The sequence below is a fragment of the Lampetra fluviatilis genome, chromosome 17 (assembly GCF_964198595.1).
Source record: "Lampetra fluviatilis chromosome 17, kcLamFluv1.1, whole genome shotgun sequence".
Lineage (NCBI taxonomy): Eukaryota > Metazoa > Chordata > Hyperoartia > Petromyzontiformes > Petromyzontidae > Lampetra > Lampetra fluviatilis.
In genome coordinates, this window is record NC_136291.1 from 13,018,592 (window position 1) to 13,039,682 (window position 21,091).

The 21,091-nt window shown below is 45.7% G+C and overlaps 1 protein-coding gene across 1 annotated transcript; it reads right to left on the reverse strand.

The window, feature by feature from the left end:
* Positions 1 to 512: 512 nt before the first annotated feature.
* Positions 513 to 8,158, reverse strand: LOC144936750 (chymotrypsin B-like). The gene is made up of 7 exons (XM_078863873.1): positions 8,107 to 8,158; positions 2,292 to 2,395; positions 2,040 to 2,119; positions 1,839 to 1,920; positions 1,491 to 1,671; positions 1,163 to 1,302; positions 513 to 674 (listed from the first exon to the last, which is right to left on the reverse strand). Exons 1-7 carry the CDS (start codon positions 8,156 to 8,158, stop codon positions 513 to 515), a joined length of 801 nt encoding a protein of 266 aa, XP_078719999.1.
* Positions 8,159 to 21,091: the final 12,933 nt, after the last annotated feature.

Genomic DNA, 21,091 nt, shown 5'->3' on the forward strand with positions numbered 1-21,091 from the left:
TTCCAAACTCTAGTCCAATCATGACGACGTCATCCTCTTTAAAAAATAAAAAGAAACTTCAGATGTGCATGCAAAGCAATTTATAAATGAATTAAGAATATTCGTGAGTATACATTTAGAATTGCAATTGGGAAGGTCGACTAGTTTGTTGGAATATTGGCTATGTTACTGTTGTAAAGAAATCTGTGGTTTATATTGTATGATATGTTTAGATTAAATTTACTATTTTTTTTAACTCGTATTCCTTTAACTGCCTACAAATGGAATACGCGATCTAACCCAAAAAAACCTGTATTATGGATAATATTGGTCGCGAAAGCCTACGTGTTAAACTAAAACAAGTCAAGGATGAAATAAATCAAACTTTTTGGGAAAAAATATTGGTCAACAATTTTATTAATGATACAACATGTCATCAACAAATTGATTCGTACAATATCCAAGGTCTTCACAATCACGAATTCGATGCGACCAATTGAAAGCAATTACTGAATCGTTGCCCATCAGTGTGTCTAGTTGGCAGCCATGGTCTGGTCCATCCAGCTTCGCAGGGCGGTGACGCGCGCGTACACGGCCGGCATGCTGGTGAAGCACGAGCTGCTGCCCCACGACACGATCCCCACGAGGTTCCACACGCCGTTCTTCTCGCACACCAGGGGGCCGCCAGAGTCGCCCTGGAGAGAAGACACGCAAGGTGCATAGCCACAAGCATATCAGAATGAGCTTCGATATCGAGACAGAATAAAGTAAAATAAAACCGTCCGACCCATCTTTGATGACAATTGAGTTGTTTTGAGATACACTTCACTTATATGGTTGTGCAGGTCTGCAATAATTACACATTTTTTAAAATAATGTATGTGCATTGTGCATGGTAATAATGAGCTGTCACCAAATTACATTAGATGATGAAATAAAAAAAATATATTGCCACTTAAAATTAAGTATTGAGGTATATATCAAAGTTCAATCCTATTAAATTGTCAACAACTACTTTCATCAATGGTTTACTTTCAAACATGTTACACTTTTGCAAGATAGTCCCATAAACCCCACCATCCCTCATACCTCCAATGATGATCGCCTACCTTCTGGTGTAAGCATTAAAACGCTGACTTCAGATACCACTTTAGCTACGTAATGGAAGGCCATTAACGTTTACCATGCAGGAGCTGGCTCCAGCACCACCAGCGCAGATCATGACACTGGTGATGACGTTCACGGTGCCCCACTTCTGCTGGCAGGTGGGGGTAGGTACAATGGGCAGAGCGGTCTGCTGCAGGATGGGAGGCGTGTTGAAGGCTGTGAACGCACACATAGAAGAATGCCAAATAACATAATAAGGGTTAAATCATCTCTTTAATAATATTTCTTAATAACTATTTGGCACGAATTACTGTCAAAGTTGTATAGGCCTACGAGCTGTAGGAAGTCTGAATGAATACCCTGCACCAAGTAAATTGTGTTAATTATTGGTCTTTGATGCTCACCGGAAGAGTGGACCTTGCCCCAGCCGGAGGTGACACACATCATGTTATCAGCGAAGACATCCGAGGCGGCGGGTAGGCAGACGGGAGAGACACGGTCCACGATCTGAGCGGGCTGAGCCAGCTTCAGCAACATGATGTCGTTGTTGATGTTGTAGGAGTCCCACTGCTGGTGAGTGATGGCCTGTGTGTGCAAACAGAACGAGATGTTATAATATCTTAAACTCGCTACAGTTGTTAAATTCAGGGTACTTGATCAACACAATTGGTATCAGTTGAACTTCTTCCATTTCAATGTCTAGGAAGTTGCAGGGAATGTTCATGAGGTCAATTCATGGCTCGAAAGTTTACCTTAGAGACGACAAGAGACTGGATGTTCTCGGCGTTGGAGTTCCTGTCGTGCTCGCCCAGGACGACGCGGTCACGGGATGGGCTGCGGACGCATTTAAGAAAACCGAACATTTACTGATTGATAAAGATATTCTTCCTCGTTTTAAAGTCGTTAACAATGAGCGGTGCTATGCTGGTACAGTGACTCCTGCATGCGCTTACTTGAACTCGCAGTGGGCAGCGGTCACCACCCACGAGGGGTCAATGAGGGAGCCACCGCAATAGTGCCATGTGGTGGAATCCTGTAGTGGCAAGACGCGACAGAATTGGTGTCGTGTCGCACTCTGGGACACGCGTAGCACACCTCACATACCAAACAGCAGTGCGTACAGGCCGACTTTCACTTGTGTCGTGGACACCGCGATATGGTTCATGTCAATGTGGACTCGTGATATACCAACATTGAGCACTCACCTGCACGGACACCTGCCAGGGCCAGGAGCCCGACACCGCATCCTCGCCATTGACGATGCGAGAGTAGCCGGTGATGACCGGCTTGATGGCCGGGACACCGCACCCTGTGATGTGTAAAGAACACGGTGATTGGTGGTTAACATTAGAGAATGCTCCTTGCATGAATTTCCTACAAAGTTAGTACTTTAAATAGTGAAGGTAATAGACAGAGTGTGGAGGATCGGTAAAGCAATGGCTTGGTGGGGCATTTCATCCGGCAGTGGATAGATTATGGCAGATGATGATTACAGGGTGTCCATGTATACAAAATTACATAATTATACATAGTACTGTTAGCAAGGTGGATAAAAACTACAGTGTACACAGACTTGATGGTTAAAAAAATGTAACTTTTAAGATTCCTCCTCCTCTTTAAATGAATGCATCAAGTGCGCAGTGTTATTTACTAAAAGTTGGGAAACTAAAGACAGGATGGTTTTTCCAAGCGCACGAAGGAAGCTTTAATTAAAATTAATTGTCATGAGCGTTAAATGTTACAAATGATAAACATAGTATGCATGCCTTTTTAGCATGTACTAGTTATACTTTTGCAACTGCATGCTGTATGTGGGCCTTCTAAGTATTAAGATAACTGCATTATGTTAAACTACTAATATTGAGGACTGCAATGCTATACACAATAGGTATTAATTCTAGATTTGAAGCTTTCGTGACTGCAATGATTCATATTCTTAGGTTTTTTCGGTAAAGTCACGTAGGTAAAAACATTAAAAAGTAAAATAAAATAAAAATTAAAATCACGACGTTTCGGAGGCAACACAAGCTTCCGTCTTCAGGTGGTACCGTCACAGCCACGACAGCTGTATCAAGTAAATGAGAGATTGCAGGAGTTACCACTGCGTTTATATAATGGTTGGAGAAGGTGGTGGGGCAAGGGCCGCATACTTATTATTAATATGGTAAGGTGAGGTTTGAGACTAAGAATAGACTGCATAACAAAGGTTGAGCCTTTGTTATGGAGAGGTGCGGTTTGTGACTCAAGCTTAACAAGAAGACCACCACTAAACATGGTTAAACAGTAATGGTTGTCTGTCAAATAAGATTGGCAAATAAGTGTAGTTAAATCTTTTTTGCATGGTTAATCACATCTTTCCAATGATTATTCAGTTTGTAACCGTCATCACGGTTGAAATTATGTCTGTGTTTGTATATTTGTATGGCTTCGTGTACAAACCTTTGATGGTAGCCAGGAGGTTTGCAGAGAACCTTGGTCTCGGAAAATACAATTTCACGAGAGCCCACCGAGTTGTAGCAATGATCGGCAACGGCCGAAGAATCAGTTCTGCCGTGTTTCAGATCTGACTTGTGCTCGCGGACACGATCAGAAACATGACGTTTCGTTTCTCCAATGTAGCAATCACCACAAATGCAACTCACTTTGTAGACTCCAGGATACTGTAAGTCAGGAACGACATCCTTCACAGATGGAATCAAATCACGGATTTTATGCACTGTACTGAATCGGACTTGGATCTTATGTTTGTTTAGAATTTTGGAGATCTTTTTGGTCACGCCTGCTATGTATGGCAACGTGATAGTTTTGGTCGGAGTTTCATGTGGCACCCCGCTACGACCCATCGTGTCGACGATAAACTCTCCTACGTACAAACTAGCCCGTTTTCTATCAGATACTCTGCTCCCCTTCACAGGCAAGACCTCTTCAGCAGTACTCAACTCAACCCAATTAGTCTCTATGGTTAAGGACATGGTACTATCTCCTGATGACATCCTCGTCAGCTTTGATGTAGTATCCTTGTTCACCAAAGTCCCAGTACCGGACACCCTAACAATAATTGAGGACTTAGTCCAACATGGATTGAATTCTGATGTACCTGCGCTGGTTAGGCATTGCCTCACCAACACTTATTTTACCTGGAATGGCACCTTCTACAAACAGAATGAGGGTACCCCTATGGGCTCCTCCTTGTCACCAGTTATAGCCAACATGTTCATGGAAAAGTTTGAATCAGACGCCATCCAGACATCCACCCTGCGTCCTTCCTTGTGGAAGAGGTATGTGGACGACACTTTCGTCATCTGGCCACATGGCTTCCCAGCATTGAACCACTTCTTGGACCACATCAATTCTAGACACCCATCCATCAGATTCACCATGGAAGTGGAGAAAGACGGTAAACTACCATTCTTGGATATTCTGTTTGAGAGAAGGCCTGACGGATCCTTGGGACATTCTGTCTACAGGAAAGCCACCCACACAGATTCTAACTTGAAACCGGATTCCCACCACCACCCATCTCAAAATAATTCTCTCATCAAAACGCTATACCACAGAGCCCATGGCATTGCTGACCAACACCACCTGGCCGGTGAATTAAGACATGTACATCGGGCCCTCAGGATGAACGGATACTCTGACCGCACTATCCGCCAAGCTGTCTCTCCCACCATACAGAAACAGCCACATGAAACTCCGACCAAAACTATCACGTTGCCATACATAGCAGGCGTGACCAAAAAGATCTCCAAAATTCTAAACAAACATAAGATCCAAGTCCGATTCAGTACAGTGCATAAAATCCGTGATTTGATTCCATCTGTGAAGGATGTCGTTCCTGACTTACAGTATCCTGGAGTCTACAAATTGAGTTGCATTTGTGGTGATTGCTACATTGGAGAAACGAAACGTCATGTTTTTGATCGTGTCCGCGAGCACAAGCCAGATCTGAAACACGGCAGAACTGATCCTTCGGCCGTTGCCGATCATTGCTACAACTCGGTGGGCTCTCATGAAATTGTATTTTCCGAGACCAAGGTTCTCTGCAAACCTCCTGGCTACCATCAAAGGTTTGTACACGAAGCCATACAAATATACAAACACAGACATAATTTCAAACGTGATGACGGTTACAAACTGAGTAATCATTGGAAAGATGTGATTAACCATGCAAAAAAGATTTAACTACACTTATTTGCCAATCTTATTTGACAGACAACCATTACTGTTTAACCATGTTTAGTGGTGGTCTTCTTGTTACAGGTTGAGTCACAAACCGCACCTCTCCATAACAAAGGCTCAGCCTTTGTTATGCAGTCTATTCTTAGTCTCAAACCTCACCTTACCATATTAATAATAAGTATGCGGCCCTTGCCCCACCACCTTCTCCAACCATTATATAAACGCAGTGGTAACTCCTGCAATCTCTCATTTACTTGATACAGCTGTCGTGGCTGTGACGGTACCACCTGAAGACGGAAGCTTGTGTTGCCTCCGAAACGTCGTGATTTTTATTTTTATTTTATTTTACTTCTTAATGTTTTTACCTACGTGACTTTACCGAAAAAACCTAAGAATACAATAGGTATTCCTTATTTGTAATATCTAAAATCTTACCTATAAACGTAATTTTTTTTCTGTCTGTCTGTGTGTCTGTCTATGTGTGGACACAATTTGCGAAGGATTTGGCTCGTGAACCATGGGGTTTATGTTTTTAAAAAGTAACCAGGTACCAGCGCTATTCTGATGTTGCATCTGTCAACTTTAAAGTAGTTTACTTAACCATGTAGTACTATTTATTATTATTTATTTCCTTACGCCGATGAGCGCTCACCAAAGCACACATTTTCGCATGCGCAACAAATCTGACCAGGGATTGTTCCTAGAAAAGCACACGCCTTTGTTGGGATAGGGGGGAAAATCTTTATTTTGCGTTAAAAATGCAAAAAAATACACACAACGCTGAGATAAATTCTTCAAAGTGTCATGTCCTCTTCTCCCGCCCCTTCACCTCAATGTGTGCACTTACTACTATAGGGTCGGTAGATACTAATATTATAGCGTTTAGATAGTATTTTTGTAGAGCGGTCCGGGGGATGATGGGGGAGGGCGAGGGTAGCGGCCCAGCCCCAGCCTGCCAAGGTGCCACCTCGGCCGGCTGGGCAATCTAGGCGAGGCCAGGGGCTTTGAACGGGACTAGGCCTCACGACGTCATTCTGCCAAGTTAGTAGTTTGTACTATCGAGTCGATAGATACTGCTATAAAGTCAGCATGTACTACCACAGTCAGTATGCGCTGCTGTAATCATAGCAGGTACCACCACAATCAGTATGCACCACTTTAGTTGAAAGCAGGAACCACCAACGTCAGTATGCACTGCTGTAGTCATAGCAGGTTTCACCACAGTCAATATGCACAGCTGCAGTGATAGCAGGTACCAACACAGTCGGTATGCACTGCTGTAGTGATAGTAGATACTGCTATCGAGTCGGTAGATACTACTACAGTCAGTAGCTACTGCTATAGAGTCAGTAGATACTACTTTAAAATCAGTAGATACTGCTATCGAGTCAGTAGATACTACTACAGTCAGTGGCTACTGCTATAGAGTCAGTAGATACTACTTTAGAATCAGTAGATACTGCTATAGAGTTAGTAGTTACTACTATAGTCAGTGGATACTACTATAGTGTCAGCAGATACTACTATAGAGTTAGTAGTTACTATTAGAGAGTCGGTAGATACTACTGTAGGGCCAGTAGATACTACTTCGGTCAGTAGTTACAACAGTCAGTAAATACTACTAAACAGTCAGTAGATACTACTGTACAGTCAGTAGATACAACTACAGTCAATAGATACTACTTACTCTGTTGTATGTAGGGTGTGTAGGTATATATACCTACACGAGGGTAAAAAATATTTTTCGAGGGGGGAAGTCGACAATTTTCGTAAATCTTAAATAATAACTATTTACCCCCCACTTTCTATGACTTTATCGACTTCTGCAAGACTCTTATAATTTTGTTGGTGGAGAAATGGACAAACGGCCCACCGAGCTTCCAAAATAGCTGAGTATCTGTGTATATATATGTAATGTTTTAGAGAAGTTTTTAAATATATTTATCGCCAGGGCAACGCCAGGTACTTCCCGCTAGCTAAACTATAAAAACTATAAACTCTATATTTTACAAGGTAAGGTTCACTGAGCTGTTAGTTCTTTTTCAGAAATCAGCTGGACACGAATGATAACTCAACGAAGTCGCTTATCACGTGGAAATTTATATCAGCCAAATACTCAAAATGATTCTAATGTGGAGCGACCTGGACAAAAATCCACACCACCATGGGGAGAGAAAGAGAAAACACCCAGACTCCAGATATAAAGCAGGCGTCAGGGTCAGGATCGAAATCACGATCGAATGTATACCAGGCAAGGGAGATAACGTCTCACCACCATTGAGACATTTAGTTTGAGACACCTCCAAAGACGAGTGCCCCTCGTTTTTAAAATGTCAATTTATGTTTACATTGTATTTTTTTACATTACCCCTGTTATGAAAGCATCTACACAAAGCATCTGATTTAATTTCACTGGCAGTAGGTTCTGCCAGTTCTGACAATAGGTTGTCTGCATGATGAGCCGTTTGAAGATGGAAAGCTAAATATGTACATATTCCCTCTCTGTCATGTCAATTGGGAGATTTATCAAAGCATTTGATACGTTTTGTCGCCAATTGTCAGTACACCATGTCTATACCTTCACATTTTTTTCATTCTAAAATATTGACAGGAAATTACCCATGGTTGTCAAATAAATCCCTGACCATGGTATACATTTTATGATTATTCTCTCACATTAGAATTGCCTGAATATATGCTAGTTCTTATGAAGTCCTAACAAATACAATTGAAGTTTTCAAGTGTATATGTCCACTTCTTACAACGCTGCGCGCGACTCCCATTTAACTTTGTGAGTGTTTGAGTTCAACAGGTGTGTGACGGCAGTAGAATCCTCACCGAAGGCGGCGACGATGAAGGCGAAGCAGGAGACGAGCCAGAAGAGAGACATTGCTACTGTCGTAGACGGTGCTGGACCTCTGATGTTGGGAAGCCCCTTTTATACAGAAAATCTGCCGCTTGGCAGCGAGTTTAAACCTTTATTTCGAATTATAGCGATTGGCCTTGCTCTTGGATGAGCAGTGGAGTACTGGTGCCACATGCCACTAATCCATAACTTCCCATGAACAAAGAATATTGTAAAAGCCAGCTGAAAAACACACGTAAGGATATGGAGCAACACATTTTCTTTCACACCCTTTGGTTAAAACATGCCATTTTGGAAATTGGTGTTCAATGAAGATCAAACTCAGGATTTTAAGACAGTTGTTTTGTGAAGTCCAGAATTTATATTAATGGGAACAGATTAATCAAAATTTTGAGGAATAATGTATTTAATTTAACAAATGTTTATTTATCACCAGTAATGAAACTGAATCGTACAATTAAAATCATTTTTAAGACGTATAGCTCATCATCATTTGTGGGTTTTTATACACGCAGCTAGTGACCTGAGTTAAATTTCCAGTTATTGCTGCTATAAGTGGTGAGTGACAACTGAATACACCCTGTCCATCCGCTGAACCATGCAGTCTTGCCACCACGCCACTGCCTTGCTCAAGATTGAGAATTGGTGTACTTATGCAATTTGAACTTATATTCTTGATTTAGTGATTTCTACTTTGCACACATATCGTGTTTTGTGTTGTTTGTTGTAACTTTCTGCCCCCCCCCCGCCTACTGAACATCTGGGAAAAAAGAGCCTCATGGCTCATAGGATTTCTCCAGGATAAGTAATTATTTGGATTCTCATTCACCTTCAGAACACCAATTATCAATATATCAAAACCATGTATTATTACACCTCATCAACAATGCCTTACACGCATGGCTTATAATGTGTTATATTCACTAACACATTGAAAATCTTAGATTAAAATATTTCATAAATCCCATTTGAAACGTTTAAATTAGGTGTTGTAAACGTTAAATATTCACAGTGTTGTCAGCACTCGTCAAACATACGTGTATCGACCAATAACGTCACCTTGTGAAAGCATACACACCTATGACTATTGATGAAGTGATAAGACAACAGCTTTGAAATCTAAATATGGATGTGCAGTGGTTATGTAAGTGGGATGAACATCGAGAAGTAGGAGTGCATACGTTCCAAATTTATTTCAATATATGACAATAATGCAAATCACGTAATTCAACCAGGAAAGTCTCACTTTTTTGCAGGAAGGTTCTGCATTGAGATCTTATTCAATTCTATTTAAGAGTGTGTTGCATTTAAGGAAATCAGAATAGTCAATTATCCACACAAACTAAATTTCAACCCTGAAGGGCTTTAAAACATTTTGGATTGTGAAACCGAAGGAAGAATGACACTTCAATAATTAATCAACTGCTGATAGCGATTGTGGATAGGAGAGAGGAAGAGGGAGCAGGTGCTGCCCGGCTTGAGCAGCCACCGCCCTTGACCACATGGCGAGCCGAAGCTCTTGGGAGGCACCAACCGCCGCTTCCCCTCACAGCGCAGCGAACAGGGACGCCCGAGCTAGAGCCGCTGCCACCATTGGTCACATGGCAAGCTGAAAATCAGGGGAGGTAGCAACCGCTGCTTCCCCTCGCAGAACAGCAGGCAGGAACCAATTAACCGCTTCAGCCACTGATATAAGCTGCATCACAAACCTTGACCACCTTGTCCAAACAGGAGCACAGACGAAGGTTGGGTCCTATTGTAGTGACATAGAATGAGTCACTGGAGCGCATAGCGCTGGGGACAGTAAGAGAATAGGAGTGAGGGTAGCAGCCCGTTCTACCAGTTGGACCAGTGGTCGAAGTCTGTGGCCTCCTAGGGGATCCAGAAGGGTGCGTGGCCGAGGGCAGAGCCTGGCCACGCTGGGGAGGATAAAAGGCGAGCTCCGACTCACAGAAGGGGCTGCTGCCATCTGGAGTGGAACTCGTCGTGCTGCCGTCGTCGTGGTCTTCGCCTCTTCGAGCTGTGGGTCTGTTGGCTGTCCTGATCCGGTATGTAGTTATCCCGTATGGCTGTAAAAGCCGGAATAAGAGAGAGAGTGCCTCCTACGAGTGTCTCTGAAATAGTACACTACATTTGGTGTCAGGAGTGTTAACGTGTAGGGTTGTTAGGAATTTTCTTTTATTTGTTTTATTTCGAATCCTTGTGGAGGGAAATAGATGTCAAAGTTTGTGAAGAGGAAGGCTCTTACTGGCATGTCCATGGGCGAAGAGGGCAACGGCGATGAGGGTTCCCGGGCAGCCCCAGCAGCCGGAACCCCAGTGGGGGGTTCCAAAGAGGCGATCCCGGCGGGCACTCAGAGCGCGCATCTTGGAGCTGCTCTCCACAGTGACGTTGCTGGTGGGGCAGTTACGTAGAGAAGAGCTGTAGGTAGGGGCTGCAGCTCAGGTGCAGCTAGAGGGCGACTCCGCCGTTTCGGCCGACCGAGGGCAGGAATCGGGTCCGGCCGAAATTAACCTGCCACAGACAGCTCATCCGGGGGCACCTCTCGTGCAACGGCTGCCATTTATCAAGGAATTTTCTGCTGCGGGGGGTGATTGGGTGGCCTTCCAGCGCTACCACTTGCGAGCTCGCAGGGAAGTCCAATGTTGAGGCACTGTGTGCTCTTCCCACTGCGCTGGATGACGGACGATGCCTTGGAGGTATTCTTTGCCATTCCCCCGGCAGACAGGGCGACGCTGTGGCAAGCATACTCCCAGTTGGCGTTGATTTTTGACCCACCGTATGCTGTTTGCAGGGAGACCGAGATGCCCATCGCCTTCCGTAGCGCACTAATGTTGCTGTCCCAGGCTGCGCACCCAAAGATGGAGCAGGCGGGACTGGATTTTCTGGTCCTAGAGAAATTGTTGGCACTCATCAGGAGATGAGCGTTTTTTTGCCGGCCATGGAGGAAGATGACCTGTCCTCGATTCAGGTAGCCTAGTGCATCCAGGCCCACTGTAACCTGCGACGGCGTGCTGAGGTGGCGGTCTGGCCTGAATTCCCGCTAGAAGAGGGCCACCAGGAGCACGGAGAGTCTTCTCGGGTCTGCGTGTCGGGTGGTTGGAGCCCGTGCGGGAGGGTCGGTGCGGGATGACTATGGGACCAGCGGGGGGGACATTCCCTCCACCATGGAAGGGCCTCGTTACCTGCTTCAGATGTGGCCTTACCGGGCCACATCTCTAGGGTCTGCCGTGCTGATCTGGGACAGCTTTTCCCGGCTTCACCATCCTCTGTCCTACCAGCCTTCGCTCCTCTGGGGCCGAAAGCAGGTCGCGATATGTCACACACCCGGCCGATGCAGTCACCTCATGCATCTCCATTGCAGTCAGTGTCGGGTGCACACGCCTTCACCGTTCATATTGATACGGGGTGCGGAGAGAATGCATCGGTGTGTAATGGTTGGCTGCGGTGTTCCGGGCAATGGACTGCATTGTCACACTGTGTCATGGCAGGAGGAACAGGATCATCCACGGTGAGTGGATTTGTTCAGGGTGTTGAGGTGCGGGTACTCATAGACACGGGGGAATCCGCCATCATTTTTTCGGAGTTTTTTTTTTATAGGACTTTGCCATCGTTGGTGGGTTGCCTTGGTCCTGTGAATAGTCTTTGTATGGCCAGTAATGGTGGGAATTTAGGTATTGTAGGCGAAATTGCGGCATCGATACGGATTGGAGATATTGAAAGAACGGGCCCGCCGTTAGTTTCGAGTTCATTGGTGGTGCCTTGTTTATTGGGGACTGATTTTTTTGAAGAGGATGCCCCTCAGGACTTTGGTTGAATTAACGTTGGGGCATCGGTTGAGATTTTTGGAGTACCCTATGGGTTGTGTATGGCTAATGCTGTGGTTCGGGCCCTGGTGCGTGAAACTGTTAGTGTTCCCCCGGGTACACAGATGCTCGTATCCTTGAGGCTGCAAAAGTGGCTCGACTGGAAAATAACTGGGGGAGGGGTTCTTTTAACCCCTTCAAATAGTGCAGTTCATGGTCTCGCCTTGATAGGGGTCCAGACGATAGTGATGGGGGGATCAGGAGCCCTTCCTGCAAGTGTTAAATGCTGGGCCAGGTACCGCGGTCATACAGGTGTGTACGGTGTTGGCCCACACGACGGCTGCATGTTGTGGAGAGAATGATTATGCAACCGCTCGGGACGTGGCCACAGTGGAACGGGAAGCAGTGTTGGATGATTCATGGATGGATCCGTGTGCAGGTAATCCGGATTTGTTGTGAGAGCAGAGGGGCGAGTTGCAGGAATTGCTTCGGGAATTTTTCGACGTATTTAGTAAAGGTAAATTCGATGTTGGCCGTACGTCACTGATGTATCACCATATTGATACAGGCAGCACCGCTCCCATTCGTCAGAACTCATTTCGGTTTAGTCCGAAGGAGAAGGACCATGTTTGTCAGGCGGTCGATGAGATGTTGGCCACCAATATAATCTCCCAATCAACTAGTCTGTGGGGATCTCCCATTATCCTGGTTGCGCCTCAGCGAGGCTCTGTTCCTCCATCTACAGGATCCGAAGGCATGACGGCCATGGAACCGCCGGCGGCGCCACCCACAGCCGGACGGGAGTGGATGGTATGACTGCCACCTGCTTCTTCTTTTTCAACATCTTCGTCCCGGGGCCATCATCGAGTAACCCCTGGGGTCCACGGACGACTCGTTCCGGGCCCATATGAGAGGCCGGCGACAAGGACTCGTTCCAAGACGGTTCGGTTCGATTGACCGCACCTACTCGTCGGTCGGTTTCTATATATTTTGGGGCTGGATTGTTGCCTGTGTTGCGAATGTTACGTTGGTATTGTGGCGTTCATCATCCCGCCACGCGACGTATGAAGGTCAGCTGGGACGGCTGGTTTTTTTCACGGGGGGTCGGTGATGTAGTGATATAGAATGAGTCACTGGAGCACGTAGAGCTGGGGACTGGTAGAAAATGAGAGTGGGGGTAGCGCCCGTTCTACCAGTTGTACACGTCGGCAAAGCCCAGGGCCTTCTAGGGGATCCAGAAGGGTGCTTGGCCAAAGGCGGAGCCTGGAAACGCTGGGAAGGATAAAAGGCGAACTTCAACTCACAGTCGGGACTGCTGCCATCTGGAGTGGAACTCGTCATGAAGCCGTCATCGTGGTCTTCTCTTCAAAGCTGTGGGTCTGGAAGCATGTTGGCTGTCCTGACCCGGTATTTAGTTATTCCCTATGGCTATAAAGGTTATAATAAAAGAGAGAGTGCCCCCTACTCGTGTCTCTGAATTATTACACTATACCAGGGGTCGGCAACCTACGGCTCCGGAGCCGCATGCGGCTCTTTACGGGCTGCTTCTTGACGATATGTACGTATGTACATAGATGCATTGCGGCTCTTGAAATACTGAATTTTGTACCGAATTGGAAAGAAATGGCTCTTCTTGTTATTTTGGTTGCCGACCCCTGCACTATACTATGTAGGCGTTTACGGTCTCTGGAGGTGACTGGGTGGCGTTTGTCAGAAGATTTGAAGCCGCCGTCAAATTTGAGTGCTGCCCACAGTGCTGGATGACGGAGTGCTGATGGCCTTCTACACAACTCTGGAAAATCAAAACGCCATGCTAATATTCTTTGGTTCTTTCGGTAAAGTCACGTATAAAGATAAAATAATAAATTAAATTAAATACTAGCATACGACGTTTCGATTGCAACACAAGCAATCATCATCAGGTATAAATTAAATAAAACACAAATCTAGTATACTTAGAAATGTAATGTAATACAACAGAGAGTCGGATAACATAACAGTCTACACCCTATCTGGTTGATTACGTTCTTCCAAAGATTGCTAAATTAGAAGTTAAGTGTGAAATTTGAAAAAGACACAGACACGAAGACCGATACACAAGCAGAGAGAGACAACGAAAAAACCCAGAGAGAGAGATACAGGCTTGTGAGGGGATAGCAGAGATTTTCTGCACTCCGTCTAGCGCAAGGCAGCGATTTTCAGCCCAGCGGAGAGGAGAGAATGAGCTGCCAATGCCATACCATAGCACCTTGTTGGCACTCGCAAATTTTGGCGTTCCCACGGATGGACGAGGCAGCTCAGGATGCACTGGTGGCGGTTCGACTGCAAGCCCTCATCCATCAGAGAGGCCTCATTATGAATTGTACCAGAGAGCAATCAAATTTCAATGTGGTTCACAAAGTGCCTCCAGGCACATGAAGAAGCGATAGGTGTCAAGGGCAACGGAGAGGAAAGGAGCGAGAGGACCAGCGGAGTCAACGGGAGCAGCTCTTCAGGCGACCGTAGAGAAGATAGCAGTGGAGATTCAACCACCCAAGGCACGAACAACAGCAGCGACCATGGCAGAACTGCGGAGGAACCCGGAACCACGCAGAGATCTACTGCTACCGATGTGGGAGGCTGGCTCATATCGCTAGAGGATGTTGAGGGTAGTCGACCCGAGACAAGCAAGCCAGCTCCGGACAACATGGCAGGATTTCCCAAGAACGAATCAGGCTAGTCGCGACACCCAGCCAGGCCACATACACACCCCATCAAACGCCTCATCACTATTATCACCGGCATACCACTCAATCTCGGCGACCCAGGGCGGCACAGCAGGGTAAATTTGTCCAACAACCAAAACTAAATGGAAAAAAACTTGAGATGGGTTGTAGCAGCAGCTACGGGGACATTGTTGCGAGCAGGAGCGATACGGGAAAATCCCGTAAGGGTATTGGTGGACATGGAAGCATCAATCACCATTATTTCTGCGCTCGACTTCGATATGTTAGCAGTGGATCAACGTTGGCTAGACCCCGTTTCTATTAAATTTGTCACAAACGGCGGTTAGCCTGGAAATTGTTGGGAACGTAAAAACGGAAATCCACATAGGGGAAATGTGTTTATCGGGCCCCATATTGGACTCTTTGGCCCTAGCAGTACCATGCTTGTTGGAAACTGATTATTTAAGCTGGCTACCCATTAAAATACCAATGGATAAGGGCTGTATTGACACGCTGTCAGGAAAACAAATATTTTTTTGCAGCCTGACATAGAAACAGGGAAGGCCTTGGTTGAGAAACTTGATGTCAATTCTGTTCCTAGCACAGGTGTTGGTTCCCTTCCAACATCGATTGCCAATGATTACCTCGGGTGCGGAATGCCAATTATAGTGTCACGATTGGGACCAAAGATCAGTCGACATTCACTAATGGCAGCGAACACCATTTTTAAATATAACCAGCGATTATATATGCAAGTTTTGAACACATTACAGCAAGCGCTAACAGTAATTGCACAGATTTACCTCACAAGTGAAATAAAAGAAGATGAAGTAGTGGCGGGGATACAGGAAGTGAAGGATGCGGTAGGGTCTCCCTTGCCAGAGGAAATCGTTCATCGGAACCCTGAGTTGACTCAAGGTCAAAGAGACCGGCTTAAAAGTCTTCTTCCCGAAATCAATTATATTTTCAGTAAGAGCCCATATCATTTGGGCTGCTCTGACTTGATGCAGCACCGCATTGAAACGGGGAATGATCAACCCGTGAGACAGAACTCATATAGAGTGGGTCCGACAGAAAATGAGCAGATCCATCGAGCTATAGACGAGATGTTAAAAGCATAAATCATTTCTCCATCGACCAGCCCTTGGGGAGCACCAATAGGACTGGTGATAAACCCAGATGGCTCCATGCGGTTTTACAACCTTCCAATGCCAGATAAAGCTTGTACTGTCGGGCCTACAATGAGATATATGTTTGATTTGTTTCTACAACGTCATTGTTTTGAGTAGGTCGTTTGAGGAACACTTGGTGAGGTTACGTCAAGTTATCTTGAAAGTGAGAGCTGCTAGACTCAAACTAAAACCCTCAGCGGGAAGGGGATATCAACAGACCCTGAGAAAACGTTTGCCGTAAAAAAATTGCCCGACACCTACTTCGGTACAGGAAGTGTGACGATTCCTAGAATTTCTTTCCTACTATCGTAGATTTGTACCCCGGTTCACTATAGTAGCGAAACCCTTGCAAACTCTCACACCAAAAGGGATGTGATTCCAGTAGGGGGAGGAAGAAGAGTCGTCATTCCAAGCGCTTCGCTCGAGGTTGACTGATGCTCCCCCACTAGCATATCCAGATTTCTCATTACCATTCATTTTGGATACAGATGCTAGTGATGTCGGTATAGGTTATGTGTTGTCACAAAAATAAGGGAAAACAGAAGTGGTAATTGTGTACGGGGGTCATGTGCTTTCCACCACTGAACAGTGCTATTTTGTGACTCATAGAGAACTTCTGGCAGTGGCAAATTTTGGCACGTTTTGGTTAGGTTAGGTTTATTTTCTTAGCCACTTTATTTGACATGACGTCGACATAGGGTCTTGACCACTTCCACACCAAATGTAGCGAAGTACTCAGACAGACACTCTTAGCTTTTCGCCTGTGTCACTTTATTTACCTTGCCTCCAGTGTGGATGCTCCTCACTTACACTAACATACACACACCCTTGTTCCGAATTCCCTGTTCCGCTATCTTTCTCACTCTATACTCCGATATCTCTCTCTCTCTCTATACTCCAATATCTCTCTCGCTCTATACTCCAATATCTCTCTCACTCGATACTCCGCCAACCTCTCACTCTGTACTCAACTATGCTCTCACTCTATACTCCGCTAACCTCTCACTCCATACTCCACTAACCTGTCCTGCTTCCCTCACACATCCACCCTTATCCCTGCCCCCAGCAGGGGATCAGCCAACACTGCTGGGAAGGACGAGGTGAGGAGGGCGAGGTCCCAGGCGTCTTTTCCCCGACTCTTGTGTTCTTCATCCCTTGACCTCAAACCAACAACCACCCGGTGTTGCTCCGCACACTCCCATATATTTCCCTCCTCATTAGGGGTCCTCAATTACCCCCCATTAAGCTGGCACCTCTACGGCGCCTCCAGCACACGCTCTCTCTCTTATCACCTCCATATCCTGCCTCGCCGGCGTTTACCCCGTGTTCCAACGCTTGCACCTGCCTGTCCCCAAATACACCTGCTTAATTAATGCTTCTCTCCCTAATTTCTGCCGCCTCTCCAGAGCCTAAGTCATGTCTCAACGCGTGCACCTGTTCATCCCCAAATGCACCCGCTCAAATCATTGCTTCTCCCCTATTACCTCTGCGCGACCTCAGTTGCACCCTCTCTTTGCTAACTGTGCGCGTTATGCCACTATACATGTATTGATGTCGCCGGTCAGTTTCCACTGTGCCGCTCCCATTGTACACATGCATGTGTCTTTGCACGGTAACCTTGATAATGGGTACCCTTCCTTTGTGTGACATCAATCCACCTCGCCAATTGTCCCAAAGGTTGATCCATTGTGAGCGAGAATTGCAATGCCACATGATTGGTCCGCACGGTAACCAAAACGTGCCAAAGTTTGCCACTGCCAGAAGTTCTCTATGAGTCACAAAATAGCACTGTTCAGTGGTGGAAAGCACGTGACCCCGTACACAATTACCACTTCTGTTTTCCCTTATGTTTGTAACACAGCACCTATACCGACATCACTATCATCTGTATCCAGAATGAATGGTATTGAGAAATCTGGATATGCTAGTGGGGGAGCATCAGTCAACCTCGAGCTCAGCGCTTGGAATGACGACTCTTTTTCCTCCTCCGACTGGAATCACATCCCTTTTGATGTGAGGGTTTGCAAGAATTTCACTATTATAGCGAAGCGGGGTACAAATCTACGATAGTAGGAAACAAATTCTAGGAATTATCACACTTCCTGTACCGAAGTATGTGTCGGGCAATTTTTTACGGCAAACGTTTTCTCAGGGTCTGTTGATATCCCCTTCCCGCTGAGCGTTTCAGTTTCAGTCTAGCAGCTCTCACTTTCAAGATAACTTGACGTAACCTCACCAGGTGTTACTCAAACGACCTACTCAAAACAATGAAGTTGTATAAACAAATCAAACATATCTCTCATTGTAGGCCCGACAGTACAAGCTTCACGTGGCAGTGGAAGGTTGCCGGCTACCGTTTCTTTGTTTAGTTGTCGAAAATCCATGCAAAACCGCATGGAGCCATTTGGTTTATCACCAGTCCTACTGGTGCTCCCCAAGGGCTGGTCGATGGAGAAATGATTTATGCATTTAACATCTCGTCTATAGCTCGATGGATCTGCTCCTTTTCTGCGGACCCACTCTATATGAGTTCTGTCTCACGGGTTGAGCATTCCCCGTTTCAATGTGGTGCTGAATCAAGTCAGTGCAGCCCAAATCATACGGGCCCTTACTGAAAATATAATTGATTTCGGGAAGGAGACTTTTAAGCCGGTCTCTTTGACCTTGAGTCAACTCAGGGTTCCGATGAACGATTTCCCCTGCCCAGGGAAACCCTACCCCATCCATAACTTCCTGTATCCCTGTAACTACTTCATCTTTTTTTCAATTTCACTTGCGAGGTAAATCTGTGCAATTACTCTTAGCACTTGCTCTGATGTGTTCAAAACTTGCATATATAATCACTGGTTCCATTTAAAAATGGTGTTCGCTGCCGTTAGTGAATGTCGACTGATCTTTGGTCCCAATGCTGACATTGTAATTGGTATTCCGCACCCGAGGTAATAAGTGGCGATCGAGGTTGCAAGAGAACCTGTGCTAGGAGCAGAATTGACATCAACTTTCCCACCAGGACGTGACTCTAGCGGCCTTCCCTGTCTCTGTGTCAGGCTGCAAAAAATATATATGTCTTCCTGACAGCGTGTCAATACAGCCCTGATCCATTAATATTTTAATCGGTAGCCAACTTAAATAATCAGTTTCCAACAAGCATGGTACTGCTAGGGCCAAAGAGACCAATATGGGGCCCGATAAACACATTTCCCCTATGTGGATTTCCGTTTTAATTTTCCCAACAAATCCCAGGCTACCGCCGTTTGTGACAAATTTAATAGAAACGGGTTCTAGGCGACGTTTATCTAGTTGTAACATATAGAACATGAGCGCAGAAATTATGGTGACTGATACTTCTGTATCCACCAACACCCTAACGGGATTTCCCCATATTCTTATGCTCTTCCAATGGCTTCCTCCTGAACTCACGGCATTTCTGGAGAGAGTTAGGTTCATCATGCAATGGGCATTGCCTTTCTGGATCTTCTATCTTTTTCTTTGTGATGGTTGCCTGGACGGTATTTGCGAAAATTGTAGGAGAGACCTCAGTCTTGTGTACAGAGATTGGCACTCTCACTGTTCCTCGTTTCGCCGTTGCTCTTTCAATTTTTGGGAGATCTGGACTGGAGATTCCCGTGGTGCTTCACATGAAACTCGGGTCATTTCTAGTCCGACCCAGGTTGTGGATTAACCTTGAGAAAAACGAGAATGGGGGGAATGCAACCTCTGACTCGTATCGGGAACCCTTTGTTCTCCTTTTCTCCTGCACGTCGAATGCCAATTTCTCTACAATGGTGTTCACTCAATGGTAGGTATTCAGGAACATGAGACCTGGTAAGTAGGGGTCAGCCTGGGCTGATTGAAGTTCCCTCAGAAGATATCCAAGCTCATGTAACCTTTGATTGTCTCGACCAGAGATTTTTGAAAAGTTCTGCAACTTCTTAAAGAGAGCCTTCTCAATTATTTCTGGGCTACCATAGCACTCCTCAAGCCTCTCCCACACTGCATGCAGGATTGAGGCAGGGTCGTCCATGTTTACCGACCAGATCCATTTTGCATACTCTGCAGATTTGTTTCTTAACCACTTCACCAACAGGTTGAGTCCTTCACTTGCTGAGATATCTGCATTCGTGATTGCGTTCCTGAAGGTAGATCTCCAGGCTCGATAGTTATCAGAGTGGTCATCAAACTTTACGAGTCCTGTGGTGATTAGTTCGCGGTGAGCCAAGTACCTAGCAAAGTCCCCTATGCCTGCTAATCCAGGATGGGTCCATACTGGCGCTTGTGAGGTGCTATTATTGGCTGTATTGCCTTGCATGCCATCATTCGCGATGGCATTGGATTATGGGCCCAAAAGGTTTTGATCACGTTGGTTTGATCTCTTTATGTGACTATGTAATGTGGGTCTGACTTAATGCATCCTTGTCTGACCCCACGTGTAAGATGCTGATTTGGTGATTAACTGCCAGGGCAGGGTATGCATTTTCACCATTCCCGTGGACATCATTCATGTTCACTCGGCATGGAGGTGGTGATGCCTCAACATCCGCCTTTTGCTAAGTATTGGTTGGTGGTAGAGCATTGGTGGGTTGTTCAGAGCAGTCCAAAATATTTTTTCTGGTAAGTTGATCACGGTCCTTGACAGGTATCTGAGTGCCAAACTCACTCCAATTCTCTTCCTTATCCAGATTGGCTGCTGATTTGAGCACCTCTGCCTGGACCTTTGCAGCAGCTGCTTCTTTTTTGAGTTGAAGGGTGCTTAACTAGCATCCAGCTCTGCTTTCTTCCGTGTGGCAGTAGCCACCAATGTACTCTTGGTCATGAATGCGGGCCTTTTCAATTATCATGGCTTTCTCTTCAGACATGTAGGAGATACGGGCCGTTTGCTGCTTCTGCTACTGCACGTGCCTGAGCTGCTGCCATCCTGGCAGATGATAATTGTGAGTGCGCTGAGCCTTTAGATCTTGTGATGGATTTGTATGAGACAGACTGCTGAGATTGTGTCTCTCTTAAGCCCTCCACATGGTCCATTGTGTCTTGTATCACTGCCTTCACATTATCATCGAGCAGTTCAAAGAAGTGCTCTTGAATGCGCACTCCATCGATGCCCTCGTCTGTCTTCACCTTCTTCAGGTGGGAGATGTATTTATTTGCCAGCAGCTTGTAGCTTGAACTGCCGACCTTCACTCGATGTATGGCCTGCTGAATTGAGGCCACTGTGTCTGAGGCGTTGTGAACTTCAGTTATACCTGCTTCAACCTGGTCCCATGCCCTTTGTATCCT

Excerpts from the sequence above, each read along its gene's own strand:
- LOC144936750 (XM_078863873.1), bottom strand. The coding sequence starts at position 8,158 with ATGTCTCTCTTCTGGCTCGTCTCCTGCTTCGCCTTCATCGTCGCCGCC. Across the intron at positions 1,672-1,838 it reads AGTCTCTTGTCGTCTCTAAG|GCCATCACTCACCAGCAGTG; the intron begins GTAAACTTTCGA and ends TTGCACACACAG. Across the intron at positions 675-1,162 it reads CTGGAGCCAGCTCCTGCATG|GGCGACTCTGGCGGCCCCCT; the intron begins GTAAACGTTAAT and ends TCTTCTCTCCAG.